The following is a 15957-nucleotide window of genomic DNA, read 5'->3' as shown; positions in this document are numbered from 1 at the left end:
AGGTTAAGGTATACCTCACTGATGGCTTACAAACAAGAACAAGCCAGACTTCAAGAGCATTGAGGTGATTCAGACATGGGTGATTCTTTCCATCAAAGTCCAGGGTCGGGGGGCAAGAGATCTCGGCCGTTCATCTAGTAGTCATTATGGACAGTTGTTTCTGTCCAGGTCCGTTAGATGTTTGGCATGTCAGCACCAGTTATCATTATTGCCAATGTGCAACATCTCAGCGTGCATAATATTATCACCTGTGGCCCTATACTCACACTGCAGAACTGCACCCCTTCGTGGTCAGAGACCAGTGCTCGACCTTCCTCCCCTGGACCTTCACAACCGGGAAAGGTCTTTTACTGATCTTTCCCTCCATAAAAACTGCTCCCGCCATGAGACTCGGCTCCCCGCCGGTTACCATGGGGTCGCAGTTTTTCTGGGCAAAGGTCTACCCCTTCTCTGGTGTGATGACTCTTGTGAAAGCATCCCTAGAACAACTAAAATACCAAAAGTTGAACCACATGACTGAAGTTCATGAACTCTGGACATTTTCAACTTCAAAACCAGTCATCACATCCACAGCTTCTCAATATAGCTAATTAGAATTCAAGGCTCCTCTTTCCCAAACTTTCACAAAGAGCCTCATTAGGCCATGTCAACAGACCTTCTACAAAGCCATACTTCAAAAGACAGGCAGTCATATCCTTGGCATTCGACAGGCCTTTCACAAAACCCTTAATCCCAACACATTCATCAGAAACTTTTGAAAGCTTCACTTCCATGTCTAGATAAAGAATCCCATATGCCACCAATGTCCTAAAATTTTCCACAGGAATGTCCTCACAACTATCCAGCTTTAAGTGAAGCCTCAGAATTGATGGTCCAAAACTCAAAGCTGAAACTAAAAGCTTCGAGATTCTTCCACAGACTATTTTACTTGAGGCAAAAAAATCTGCAGGCACTTAATGTCACTACACAGATAATACTATACAACACATGAGCAGGAAAAAAAAACAAGAAACCCGGTTAAGATGGATAAGCAATTATTGACAACTCTCTTTCTCACCAAAAGAGACATTAAATGTGACTAGAAACCTAACATCCCCAGGGCAACAAACAACACAGCAACAAAATCGCACTATAGATCAACATCATTTTCAAAAATAAGGCGCACTACAGAGCACAGTGGTCGCTGAAATTACATTCTGCAAGCGAAGAAAAACCATTACATTGATTCCACAGAGAACCAGTTTCTTGAAATAACTTCGGGCAATTAAAGACCTTACTGAAAAAAAGAGAGCCGAGCATAGAAAGCTCTTCAAACTCATACGACACGGACTCTACACTTAAGGAATGCATAGGCCTCCAAGGCATCCACAGCAGCATATATGACTCACCTTCACCTTCCACCTGCCAGAGACACAATTCCCCAATAAGCAAGTTGCTCTTAAATCTAAATTTTGAACATGAGTTTAGCTTGATGAATTCATGCACTGCCATTTTCATTCCTAGGATAAACAAGCTCAATATCTACACATCAGCAAAGCCCAAATTCCACAATGTTATTGAACAAGCAAGGGATAAAAGGCCCTATTACCTTGTTTCTAGCAGTTGGGCACAGACATCAAAGACTCGAGTAACAAAAGAATAAAGGTTCGCTAACTTGCCCTTGCACAACCATGACACTTACCGATTTTTGCTTAGCAGCCGATCAACCTTGTTGAGCTTCTGACACACATCTTGCATGCATGGGACCATTTGTGAGCATTGTGTGCACATTGGTGACTGGCTGCCAGGGAAGCCCCCTGAATGAGCTTGGCGTCAGTCACTATCTTCATACCCTGCTTCAGTATCAGAAAGCTCATCAAAGGTCCTCATGTCAAGCTGATAGCGGAGAATACCACCAATACCACCAAAACCCCTGCAGAACTGTGAGCCCTCTTGAGATTTATTGGTGACAAACTCGAGAGTGCAGCCAAACCTCTTGTACTCATTGGCAAACCATTCTAACAAGGATAACTTTTCTTGAACCTCCAGCTCAGCAGCAGACGCTTGATCCCGAAATTGCGACTGATCCGCCTCTTGCTCTTTGGTCAAATGCTTGATGACTATCTCCTGTGTGACCGCATTCTTCAACACGTAGCGGTTGACATCAAGATTCTCCCAAACGATTAAGGTTTCCACTGCCCCCATCTCTAAGGCTTTCAGAGTGTCGTCAATTCCAAAGACATACTTACCAGTATCTTGACTAATCTCCTCAAAGTACTTTCCAATCAAACGCTTCTCTTGTATAAATTTCACATTTGCAAGAACTTCAGCCGATAGCTCAATAGCTTGATTAAACCCATTCTCTCCACCATATGACACATCAACCACCTTTAAAACCTTCACTTGCAATCGGGGATCAAACATGTCAGATTGGCTCAACTCTGTTTTAAAATCAGCAGATCCTGCTAGAATGAGACCCGACACATTCGGCTGGCTGGTCGCAGGATTCACAAAGAACTGGGTGGCCAATTCTGCTGTCTTCCTCACATAATTATGACGCTTCTCCATACGCAGACGTGCGAATCGAAGAGCAGACTGACCTCCTCTGCCATGTTTTTTAGGTAAATCAACAGTAAACTTGTGAAGGATCTCCCGTGTGTTTCCACTCAGGGTCCCAAAGAGAGCACCATTACCATCCATCACGATGAACCCAAACTTATCGTCAGACTCAAGAAGCTCATTCAGTGCCTCCGTATGGAACTTGTTGTCACAAAGGTAAAGAGAAGCGTTAATGGGCTTAAAGGGCTCAAAATCAATAGTTACCTTCTTCTCCTTGCCATCGTCAGTGACGATGGTGCCTGTATAGAGGACGAGGCCATTAGGGGGCACCTTGTTGTAAAGCTTGAGGCGCTGCTGTGCTGAGGTAATGGCACCAAGAACAGACTGTCGATTCACACGATTCTTGATGTTAGAAGCAGTACCAAACTCATCGCCAAGCATCTTTGCAACACGGGCAACCTGATCGCGGGGCGGCATGATGAGAGAAATCATGCTGGTTCCATTGCCGCGAGCAGACTGGAGCCCCTTGATCAGCTTCTTGACTTTCCAGATCTCAATGTTGTGATCGGTTTCTCCGTTCTCAGCCATGGCTAAACCGACCAAACGCAGGGCGTATCACACTACTAAGGGATTTAGGTTTTGCAAAAGGCTCCCCTCTTGTAAGGAGGAGGCTCAAACATCCAACTCCCTACCGGATCAATTTTTATATTGGCAGCTTAGAACCCCGTCCCATGCACATGTCGACCCGCCAACTTTAAGGACGAGGGTTGTGGTTCAGAGGCGTTGAGGGGCTTGTTTCGTGCGCTTGCTCTGAGCTATGACATGCTCCACAAAAAGCGCGGTAGTCTCGACGAAGGATACACGTAATGCGCGTCATTTTTCTAAAATGCGTGCAACAAAATTACAAGGGTATTGCAAGATGCACCCCAGGGTAATTAGTGACAATACGCCAGCAAGGATCGATCTCGGATCCGATGGCAAGCATCGAATCTCACATCAATTGAGCTACTATGTAACCACGGGCTCTTGGACGTTTATTGAAGCATCGTTTGTCTTCCTATTAGGGCCTGGTAAGTCCATGAACAGGGGAGTGTACTTTTATTGGGGGTTTTACCCTAGTGTGTGCAATGGTTTTGAAAAGGCACATCAGGCTTGGCTTCAGCTGCTCCCTTGGATCAGTCATCATCTCCATTCCGTACGGCATCAGAGCATTCTAGGTCTTTCAACCAACATCATACAAAGGTAAGCCTTCCCTTGGTTAGTATGGCTCTGGCCAATTTGTGACAGACTGATATAGTGTGAATCCAACTCTCTGGTAATGGTTGATTTTCCTTGATCCTTTCTTCAAACAAAACCTTAGCCGTCTATCTGAATTGTGGCTTTGATGCAGCTTTACTCGTCAGCTCTTTTTCTGGTTTGGAAGCTTCAACTAATAGTTGAAGGAGCTTGTAAGTTAGTCGAATCAGTTGTCTGATTTGTTCCCTCCACTGATTCATCCTTCCTCTGAAACGATGCAAATCTTCCTTCAACTCAGACATAGTTGACTTATGTTCAATATCATTAAGAACATTCTTCCATGCAACCTAGTCTACTTTGCTATGCTCATACCACTCTCTTAACTAATCCACTATCTTCAAGTACCTCTACTGTCAGGCCTAGGGTAGGACGGGCTAGGACCAAGGGCTAGAACACACATGTGGTATAGGGGAGCCTATATTTAGCAAGCCAAGAGCCCATATTAGGCACGATTGGGTGGAGAGTTGCATGTGCTAGTCCACAGTCTCTCATATTAGTATCACAGCTCAGGGAAGCTCTGTAGCTATGGAGGAGGGGGAGAAGCGGCATGAAGTAGAAGATCTTCTCGGATGACTCTCTCTCTCTCTCTCTCTCTCTCTCTCTCTCTCTCTCTCTCTCTCTCTCTCTCTCTCTCTCTCATGAGAGTTTTTCCATGGCAAGAACAACTAAGGACATGGCCGCAGGAGAAACCCCGTTTACAAGGAAATTTCCATGGCATGCTCAAGAGTTGACAAGTAGTGTGAGAACAGGGCCTTGCCTACCCGTGTTCATCAGAGTTGACCAACACTGTCTGCAGGGAGATGGGGCTCGTCATTGTCACGAGGAGATGGGGAGCAGAGTTCAATTTTGCAGCGTGCCAAGCCGAGGTCCATGGAGCTCGGCATATCCTTTCCCTTTTTGCTCGAATGCCTTGCACGCTGCAACCATCATTGTAGAGCATAAAATTTTCACATTTTTTTTCATGCCACTACAAATTGTGCAAGGCGCATATGGCATTGGCTCACACTGTTGAAACTGTCATGAAGCCAAGGGCTTATCACTCTATTTTTTTTATGTGTATCCATGGCATGCCAGTATAGTGGGATTGATTCCTTTGAATCATTGTTGACACCTGCTATAACATCAGCTACTCTATTCAGCAAGAGTTGAGGTTGGTATATATGCTTCTGACCGTTGTATATGTCTAGAGCGACAGACATTTTACATCATTGGCTTTATGCACGAGATGCAACCAATAGAGATGGCGCTTTTTGTGGGTAGCAAGTAGGGATGGCCTTGTTATCAAGCAACAAATTCATTGGAGCCCTACCAAACACCTAGTGAGATCTACCGAGCAAACAAAAAATAAAGCGAGATGGTAGACTCATAAGAAAAGTTTCTCAAATCTAGTGCTCCATCTTCTAATTGTTCATAAGAGAAGTCAATCAATTTTTGCTTAAATAATTGGAATGCTTCTTCACATTCATTGGTCCACTCAAATTTTGTGATAAGAGAGTAGAGAGGTTTGACAATGAGTGCATACATGTAATTGAATCATCGATAATATCCACAATGGCCCATAAAGGTTGTACCTCCCTAGCTTTTGTAGGTCTTAGTAGAGCTACAATCACTTGAATCTTCTTAAGATCCATGGAAATACCATCCTTGGACACTATCTACCCTAGAATTTTTCCTTGTCTTACCATAAAGACACATTTCTTTGGGTTATAGTAGATGCGATAGGTTCTGCACTTCTCAAAGATTTTGTTCAAGTGTTCTTTGTGCTCATTTCTCAAGAGAGAATGCACACATAAGTTTTCCATGTAAATTTCTAAGAAATATCCTAGTTACTCCTTAAAAGGATGACTCCTCAGCCTTTGGAATGTGGTAGGTGCATTGGTCAATCCAAATAACAACCTAAAAACCCGTCAAGAAAGCTACAAGATTCCTTTCTAGCAACTTGCTCTATCACGTGATTAGTAATTGGCAGGGGATAGTTATCTCTTATGGTAATTGTGTCTACCTACTTGAGATTCACATATACACATACTTTCCCATTTTTCTTGGGCATTATCACAACCAATGAAACCCAGTCTATGTACTCAATCTTGTAGATAAACTATGCTTCCTTAAGCCTGTCTATCTCCTCCTTGATCTTCTTTGCGAAGGTTTCATTATAAGTATAAGGATGTTGTCTACGAGGCTTTGCATCACTCTTGAGGGGTATTGTATGTTGACAAATGTTTGGGTCTACACCCTTAAGGTCTTTGTATGACCATGCAAACACATTTTTGTATTGTTGGAGCGTAGTTATCAATAGTTTCTCTTCCTCCTCTGTGAGGTTAGTGACAATATTGTATGCTGGCTTTGGCTCTTATCATGGTCTAGCTAAATTATGTGATTGGATTTCTCTAGTCCATCGTAAGATGTCTGTTGTTCTTTAAGTTTGCACATTGGTTTTTGAACCACAATCTTCCAATCTTGGATCGTGTATCTTTTGTAGTGTGAGGGTGTGTCAATTTGTCCATATGTGAGCCCTCTTCACTTTCCACCTCTGTTATCCAAATTTCTTTCAAAGTTTGCTTCAATTTTTGATATGCTTGTTTTTGCTCAGTTTGGTCATCCTTGAAGATGTTTTAGTTGTGTTTCTAGGTTTTGGTTCGCTTCATTTCTTAGGATTAGTCCTTGTTGAGCAGATTTAGTGTATCCCTATGTTATCTTGTTTTTGACACAATCAGTTGCTCCTACGAGCATCAAATACTACGTTTTGTTCTTCACATGAAGCATAGGTTTTCTTTGCGTTTGCTTTTGTTTTCCACTTGTTTTGTGAGATATCTTTCTTGTTTTTTGGATTTTTGGTTAGGGAAATCATAGAAGATCACCTCTTTATTTTCTCGTTTCATTTCCTTTTTAGAGCTTCTCATCTTCTACATCTATCTCTAAGAGAACATTTTCTCATGAATCTTGGAATTATTCCTTGTTTTGTTGCTCAGAACTCTCATACACAACTATGCGTTTTCACTTAACTATCTTCGGTGTATCCAAGTCCTCGGTCCCTAATTCCAATGCTAAGATAACACTCACCATTTGGAAGGGTGCTATGTCATAGTCCTCTTCATCACAAAATATTGATGGGTTTACTTCGTTCATGCATACATCTAGAATCGCTAGTATTTGAAAGGTTCAAACAACTCCTAAAGAAATGGCTCTGGAATGTAATCCTTGTCCTCAGTACTAGTCTATCTAAGATGCAATCTTCTCTAGCCAAGCTCTTGCATTAAGAAGCTCCATATATCCAAATATGTGCTTTGGTTTGTAACCATGTAGATATCTCTTTTTCTGTTGACCATTGTTGAGTCAAATTCCTCCATAGGAGTTTGACTAACATCTTTGTAGCTATGGTCCTTCACGCTTATCCTTGTATAGTAACCTCTTTGTGTCTTAAGTATACATGGTCGTAGCCCCAATCTTATACCATCGAAATTGATGCATGAATGGTCTCCCTAAAATGACATCAAAGTTTCTTCTCTTACCAAAATACTCTATTGCAAAGGTGTGCTTGTACTCTATCCCACATGAGGATACTATAATATGTTCTAAGATACCTACCGGTCTCTCAACATATGCATTTGCAACTTGTAGTTTCATTCTTATTTTTTTGAGATCTGGTCTCCCTTATTTCTCTCCCATCTTCTTTGTGGCAATGGACACTCCAACCCCGCTATCAAGTATAGCAATTGTTTGCGCTCCTTTTTGTTCCAATGATAAGGTAGTATTTCCTTCTTCCCCTCCACAGTAATCATCCACCTTGTTCACATATAGTGGTTTAGCCTTTGGTTTATCTTATGACGTTTTATTCATGCGTTCATATATGGGAATGTATTGATGAGGAATTTTCAGCCCCATATTTTCTAAGTTTCTAACTACTTCTCTAAGTAATCATCCACCTTGTTCACATATAGTGGTTTAGCCTTTGGTTTATCTTATGACGTTTTATTCATGCGTTCATATATGGGAATGTATTGATGAGGAATTTTCAGCCCCATATTTTCTAAGTTTCTATCTACTTCTCCCCGTAGATGCGATCTAATTTGCAACAACTCTAAGAGACTTATCGTGTTGTATAGGAGTTAACATTAGTTTGTGTAGGTTCTTAGTGTCCATCATCTTTGGAATTGCCTTCCATCGTGAAGGCACTACCTTGATCTTTGATTTTGTTTCGTGCTCTCCTATGAAAGGCGGCAAAGTCTTCAATGTTTCAGGTTTACTCTTAGTGGATACTTCTATTCCTGCATCTTCTATATATCTTCAAGGTACACCTTGTGATCAATATTGATCTCAATGATAGGTGCAGACTTGAAAGCCATACTACCATCGTTTTTATTCTCGATTTTTTCCCATAAGGCTTGTGGACATGGCTCTTCCACTTTTGGAATGTGCAACATCACTTGTGACTTAGAGTCATTCATGGTATTAGCCACTACCCTATTATCTAATGATATTTCAGTCTTAGGCTTCATTTGATAGTTCATTTTGTTTCCTTTGTGCTCAATTTCCCCATCCCTCTTGCGGATTAACAATTTGTGTTTGGGGCTGTTTGGTTTTCCTAGCTCCATTAGAGCTTCAGTTGTCTCTATGAGCCTCTTGCACATTTCTAATGTCTGTTTTTCAACCTCAAGATGCAGATATGTCAACCATCTTTTTCCAATGTCTAATTGAATTTTATTCTAGCCTCATAAGCTTGTAATAGAGCCTCTAAAGGTTCTAAAACTTTATCTCCCACAATTGAACCTCTCAATGAGATTTTGGATGACACTCCTTTCGTTTCTTCCTTATCTTTCTTTGCATGTTTCATCTGCCCTTTGGCTTGTTTCAACAGTATTTTGAAGGCAATTTTCTCTTTGTCTCTTTGCTTTCATTTTGCCTTCCAAATTTTTCTTGGAGTCCTTATTGGTAAGCTCTCAAATTTCATTTGAATAGACAATTTGTTTTCCTCCTCGACAGGTTTGTTCTTTGTAGCTTCTTGAGCTTGAGATCTAGTCACCACATTGATTGGAATTGTAGGATTGATTTTTGATCCGCTTGAGCACAAAAAAATCCCTATGATGTTCATCGTTGCTTTCATCTTATTATCAAGATTCTTTGGTGGATAGTTTGGAAGAACATGGTCAATTCCACATCCATCACAGAATCCATTTTTATTTTATTTTATATGCTCACCCTTTTGTGGACAAACTCTTGCCCAATCCTCCACATTCATACCATGGACCTTCCAGTGTTAGGATGCTTGTGGTGCTCTCATTGGCTATCCTGACCTAGGAAAATATCCTCTAGGTTTAAAATTGTGATTTGCTATGAATATGAGTGTTAGTAGTGCTAACAAAAAGCAGTGCACGACCTTTAGTGATGCTACTTTTAGCATACAATGCTTCATCTTTTGAAATTATATCATGTGTATATGTACTTGTGATGTATTTACACGCTCTACATGGGTTCCAGATTGTATATTTGATACTACCATGATGCCTAGGAGTTAAAGAGATGCACACACTTTTATGCATCTCATTGGCGACCAGACATATTTTTAGTCCTAGGTATACAACTGAAAACTAGGTCCATTTTACTTATCCTCATGAGTGATTGATGAGAGTGTGTTGTCGATTTGATTTGTATATACACCCATCACTCTAGGGCTATCTATCTTTCCATTGCGCACTAAGTAATACACTTTCTGTTGTGTGCCTTGAGCTTTCTTCGTCTTCTCCAAGCTGTGTCTGTTTCCCACAACCCTAATTCCAATAATTGGTATCAGAGCAAGTTGCATCCTCCCGGGCTTAGTTGCTAGTAGCTCTAGCACACTGTTACCATATACATGTGATAGTGATGTGCGTGAACACACTAGGACCGCCGTGGCATTTTTTTCCCTCTTTAGGAGGTTTTTTCCCTCGTGCATTGTATATACGCCCATCACTCTAGGGCTATCTATCTTTCCATTGCACACTAAGTAACATACTCTCTATTGTGTGCCTTGAGCTTCCTTCATCTTCTCCAAGCTGTGTGTGTTTTCCTGCAACCCTAATTCCAACAATTGGTGTCAGAGCAGGAGGTTGCATCCTCCCGAGCTTAGTCGCCAGCAGCTCCAGCACATGCTTGCTTGCTTTCTCCGATTTCAGTGAGCTTTGGCGAGCGTTCGCAGGTCGACAAAAATTTTGGGAAACGTCGTAGAGATTAGTCTGCTCAGATTTTTGATTCAAGCTCATTTCGACCTCCGTTTCCACTACAGCCAGGTCTGCACAGGCAATTTTGTCATTTTGTGCAAAATTTTTGTCAGTACCAATTATTGCATAATAGGTCCCATATAGTCTACTGCGGGTTGTGTTGTATAGCACGTGATGGTCTCACTCAGTTTCTCCTCATTTCGGGCAGTTTTCACATCAAGTGCAGGCATTTCCCATGGCTAACAACAACACAGATGTGTTCAAGATGTTTGCTGCCGAGAGACAAATTAGATGGGGACAATTACCCTATGTGGGCTTACATGATGCAACATGTTCTTGTGTCAAAGGGCGTCTAGAATATTGTGCACGGCATTGATGTACGTCATGGTTCTGAGAATGTAGGTGATGTTGAGGATGTTGCAGGTCTTGCTGCAAGGATTGCTGCTATTAGAGTTGTTTTGCCTATGACAATACAAACTCGTTGGGATGTAAAGGATGCGCAGGCTCATGCATTGATTGTGTTGTCTGTGAAGCGCACCGTTACTCCTCACTTTCGTTCAACGAAATCTGCAAAACAGGCTTGGGATATTCTAGCAGGTCTTTATGCAAGCCGCAATGAGGCTAAAATTGCTTTGTTGCGTAAAGAGCTGGAATCAAAGATTATGCACGAGGAAGATGATATGGACACTTTCCTTGTTGGTGTCAAAGATATCAATGAGCAACTTATTTCTGTAGGTAAAGTCATTTCAGACAGTTCCCTTGTGCAGACTGTTCTTGATGCCTTACCAGATTCTTAATAGACTTTTGCTAGTACTTGGAGACTTATGACCCAAGGAAATCCTGAAGTTGTCAAGTTTGATGCATTATGCACATTGCTGTTGCAAGAGTCACCTTTCAAAAAAAATAGGACTAGGCAACGTGCAATTGAACATGCTTTTATTGCTTCTTAGAGAAAGGGTGGTAACAGCAATGCAGCCACTTCTTATGGTTCTGCTTCGAGTGGCAAAACTTTTGTTCCTAATGCTTTTGCTGGCAGCAATTCATTTGGAAATGTTGGTGATAAGGGCAAAAAGAAGATGTGTTGCCATTATTGTAAAGCTAATGATCACTTGATCAAGCAGTGTCCTAAGTTGAAGGCCAAAGAGGCTAAGAAGAAAGAGGGTGGTTCTAGTACAAATGCAGCCATTGCTGAGTCTTCTGTGAAAGGAGACATTGATGCTGATGTTGATGCAGAATGGGCTTTTAGTGCAGAGTGCACTTACAATCCTGTTGTCCATGATGCATGCATGTCAGTTGCTACAGATTCACTTGTGTGGTATTTTGATAATGGTGCTACAAAGCACACTACCTTACATCATGAATTGTTCACCTCTCTTGAGTCTGTCCCTCATGGGAATTCAGTCACTTGTGTCAACAATGCCTCTTATCCGGTTCAAGGGGTTGGAAAGATTGTGCTTAACTGGTGCAAATGACAGTTCTTTCACACTTATTAATGCACTCTATGTACCTGGGATCAAGAAGAATCTTTTGTCTGTATCTGCACTTACTAGACTTGGACTTGTAGTCAAATTTGTGGATGACAAATGTACAGTTCATGATCTGAGTTTTGTTGATGAAATTGTTGCATCTGGCCTTTTGTGCCATGGGCTGTATAAGCTTACTTTGTATGACAAGTGTGGACAAAAAATTGCAAATGCAGTTGCAGATTCAAGGGCTATTTCAGATGCAAACTTTGGCATGCACATTTTGATCATCTGAATTTTGCCAGTTTGCTGCGTTTGCAAACATTTGATATGATTGCTTCTTTGCCGCCTCTTGAAGCACTTGTCAAACGTGTTTGTGAAGGCTGTATTTTGGATAAGATGGTTCAATTAGGGACACATGCAGGTTGTAGCTTGTGCATAGTGATGTTTGTGGGCCCATGCAAACTCCATCCTTGGGAAATTACTTTTACTTCGTGACTTTCATTGATGATTACTCCAGGCATGCATGGGGATTTCCGTTTAAAGCGAAGTCCGAAGCTTTTATGTGCTTCAAACAATTTCTGGCTATGGTTGAAAATGTATCAAAATGTACTATGGGTACCCTCCGTTCTGATCGAGGGGGGGAGTATATGTCTCATGAATTTAATGCATTTTTGGCTAGTCGTGGGATAAAACACCAATGTACAGTGCCTTATACACCTCAGCAAAACGGTATTGTTGAGAGGAAAAACAGGTTACTTACGAAAATGGCACGATGTATGGTCAAAAGTCAAGCTTTGCCGCATTCCTTTGGCTTGAGACCATCATGTGGGCCACTTATGTACTTAATAGGTGTCCTACGAGCTTTGTAGTTTATTACTCCATATGAAGCATGGCATGATAGAAAGCCTTCTATTGAGCACATGCGTGTTTTTGGCTGTTTGGATATGTTTTGGTGCCACAAACACAACGCAAAAAATTGGATGGTAAGGCTCACAAAAAACACTAATCATATTCTTCTTAACACAAAAAAAATCACAATTAACAAGAATCAATTCTCAAATATAAATTTGTAGCAATTCTGAACCTTACATGCGAATTGCATACACATACTCTATCTTGTCACCATGAATTGAATCGTCCCGTGATCGTTACCACTCTAATACCATGTTGAGATGCAGAGAGAAAGAGACAGACAAGACAAGAGACACACTATGTACGCTCCCAAAGACTCATTCATATTGAGTACAAGATACAAATATATAAGTGAGACCAAGTTGAGTAGAGTGAGCCATATATAACTCCAACAGGCAGCTTGCAACTCTAGCTTGTGCTGCCTCCTACATTACATTCATCGAAAATAAGATAATACTACAGTTACATTATCGAAGAATACATAAGTAATCTAATAAAAAATTCAAATTATAAATTGACCTACATTTTGCTGCAGGAATGCTACCTGTGATGGCATCTCTCATCGATACACTATGAAAATCTCTAATTGTTTATCGTGGTCTTTTACCACATTTTGTAGAGAGAGAGAGAGAGAGAGAGAGAGAGAGAGAGAGAGAGAGAGAGAGAGAGAGAAACCAAAATCAGTTGGAGAGGGAAGAGAGAGGAGAGCGGGGTTGCATTTTTCATCTCAAATATTACTGCGTTTATTTTTGTGTTATTTACCGCATCAATTGCCTCTATTATTGCCACCAAAATTATCACGTTTATTATCAAAATCCAATCTAGCATCTAAACATTCAAATTTTAATGTTTTTCGTTGTTTTGGTGTTTCCCTCCCCCTTAATAGAAATTAAAGAACATTATCAAATTTTTAAAAAAAGATATGAAAACATGGAACAATAGTAAGCTATGTCACGGGGATAAACATGAAACAACAAAGGGCCTATTCCATCCTAAAGTAATGCATGCGGCTCCACATAAAGCAAGCATTGTCAAAGATGAGAAGCTAAACATGACAACATCTTTTGTCGAGGCATGTTCATGGTAGAGTGAAGTGTGTCCACATTTTTTGAGACAATAGCACCTATGTTAGTTTCCTCAAGCTTTCTTTTGCAGCAATGTGCACATGTTCTACACTTCTTTTATCAATTAAACTCATCACTATCACTTGATTAACATAATTTATCATCTTCTCAAAAAATTAGAGAGAAGGGGGGAGAGAGGGATGAATGGATAACACAATAAAAAAATTTCATAGCTTAAAGTATACAAAATGTTTATGAATCATCTTCCAAAAGATCCCTACAAGAAACGTCATCCAATTATAAGGCCATGACTCCTAAACCAATAAAGAGAGAAATAGAATTGTTGTATGTGGATGCATTGGATTCATCATCTTTGAATTCCTCATTATCCATCTCATCATCATCATGCTAAGACTTGTGGCCGCTGGGACTTGAATCATTGATCTCTCTCTCCTATCTCTCCCGCTCATCCAAAGTAGGAGGTGGAAGCGGGTCGAAGATGGTCTCCACCTCATTACTGGAAAAAATGATTAGTGGAAAAAATGGTTCTCTTTCGAGGTGTTACAAGAATTACGAACCAAAGTTTTGGTTGGTGGATTGCTGGGATATAGATGACCTATTGATTATTGGTATCCCATTCCCATACCCTTAATACTGACACGTTATGAAAGCACAACAACGCCCTCTACAATGCTACAATTCTAGTCACTATCATTATCTGCCAAAAAAAAAGAATCTTGAATTAATACAACCTGCACAATGTATAGAGATAGATTTTCCCTCCATGTATTCCCTTGTATATGCCATTTTTTGGAAAATAAATCACCAATATATATTTCTCTATTCACAAGTCCTTTGTCTGGTCTTCTTCTATGCACCCTCTTTGAATAGACATTCCCGTCAATAGAGGTATCACCACATGTTGAACCATACTCATATAATGACATAGGAAAGTATCAATGTGACCATCTTCATCCCGTTCTACATCATCCTCAAAAGCATGCACTTCTTCAACAACATACATAGACTCTTGCTCGTGCTCATATGTATCAATGATATCCTATACAACTTTTGTGGTAGCCTGTACACTTTTCACATCATAATAGACATCTTACTACTAAATCAAGGACCCTTCATATACCTATATATAGTCCATGCACATGGTAGTCCTTTGTGATTTGATTAAAGAACCACCAACATCTTCTTTAATATCTTCACTTGGGTTGCTAATTACCAGGTCTAAGGTAGGACTAGGTAGGCCAAGGGCCAAGATGTTGATGCGGTTGAGGGGGATATATTTAGCAGGCCAAGGGTCTATATATGGCATGGATGGGTGGAGAAGAGCATGCTTTAAAACCTAATCCCTTACACTAGTATCAAATCTTAGGGGAGAGGGGATACATTGATTTTTTGAGAATCACTTCTGGATATGGCACCTCTGAAAAAGTCTTGATGGAGGATGCCACACCATGAAAACTCCTTAGTAGGTAGTAGCTAGCAATCGACATGGACAATATAGAGTAAAATGTAGAAATTTCCTATGGTGCTAGGCCACCATGCAAAGGCAAGGGTGATCAGAACTGCTTCAGAATTTGAAGGAGAAAAAGCTTGCTCAAAGGTAGTCAAGGATAATTGACAACAATTGCATCCAAAGGAGGTAATCAGAAAGGTATTTCTAGAGTCGTCTAAAGTAGGATAACTAAGTCTCTTGCAACATATACCCTCCATATTGGGCAGCCAAGGTACACTTTGTCCATGCAATTATGATAACCATTCATGGTAGACATTTTTAACCTTCTAGTACTCGTAACTCCATCCTACTCGACAAGCTCAAGGATCAACAAGGTAAACAATAGACAATGTCAATTTTATTTTAACTCTATCTAGTTTTGACTTGAAGCATGGACACAAGGTATCCTACAAGTGTATCAACAATGCAATGGAAAAACAATCAGCCATGGTACATCAATCATCTCTCAACTAAGTATCAAGGCTCTGTATAAGGCTACAAGCAAGGCTTGTGTTGTCAACTTAAATGTTATCAATTTCAAAGCCTTTGAAGTTTGTGTCTCCAAAAAAGCTGAGAGGGATGGGAAAGCCATCAAAATCTATTGAAAAGTGAGGCTTTTTAGGAGCACGGCTCCATATATCTATACATTGGGTGCAAGGCTAAACCAAAGCACACGGCATCCATAGCCATGAGTTCAATCCAATGCAGACAACCATACGATAGGGTGCTATGAGTTCTTGAGCCAAGGGCATTGATTCAAGTAAGTCGGTAAGTAGGTTAAATTTAAAGTTTACAGTTGTAAACTTATTACATCTTGTAAAATTTTCTCCAAAGCCACCTTATCAAGCAAAAGCTGTTTCAATCAAGAAAGATTTTACAACTAGATAAAGTTTGATAGCTAAGTTTCTTGCACTATCAGATATCCATATTGGGAAATCTGTATTTTATGTTTCTCAATAAGATGTACAATTCAA

The 15957-nt window shown here is 40.5% G+C and overlaps 1 protein-coding gene across 1 annotated transcript; it reads right to left on the bottom strand.

Annotated features, from left to right (window-relative positions):
* Positions 1 to 1130: 1130 nt before the first annotated feature.
* On the bottom strand, positions 1131 to 3204 carry LOC147442108 (eukaryotic peptide chain release factor subunit 1-3). Its single transcript, XM_086528404.1, has 2 exons — positions 1682 to 3204; positions 1131 to 1401 (listed from the first exon to the last, which is right to left on the bottom strand). The coding sequence occupies exon 1, from the start codon at positions 3124 to 3126 to the stop codon at positions 1813 to 1815; it is 1314 nt and encodes a 437-aa protein (XP_086384530.1). The 5' UTR covers positions 3127 to 3204; the 3' UTR covers positions 1131 to 1401; positions 1682 to 1812.
* Between the last annotated feature and the right edge of the window lie 12753 nt (positions 3205 to 15957).

This window comes from Adiantum capillus-veneris, chromosome 14, assembly GCF_014529385.1.
Source record: "Adiantum capillus-veneris isolate H3 chromosome 14, ASM1452938v2, whole genome shotgun sequence".
In the NCBI taxonomy this organism is placed as follows: Eukaryota; Viridiplantae; Streptophyta; class Polypodiopsida; order Polypodiales; family Pteridaceae; genus Adiantum; species Adiantum capillus-veneris.
Note: the sequence above shows the minus strand (reverse complement) of the source record. Positions and strands in the feature narration are given on the sequence as shown.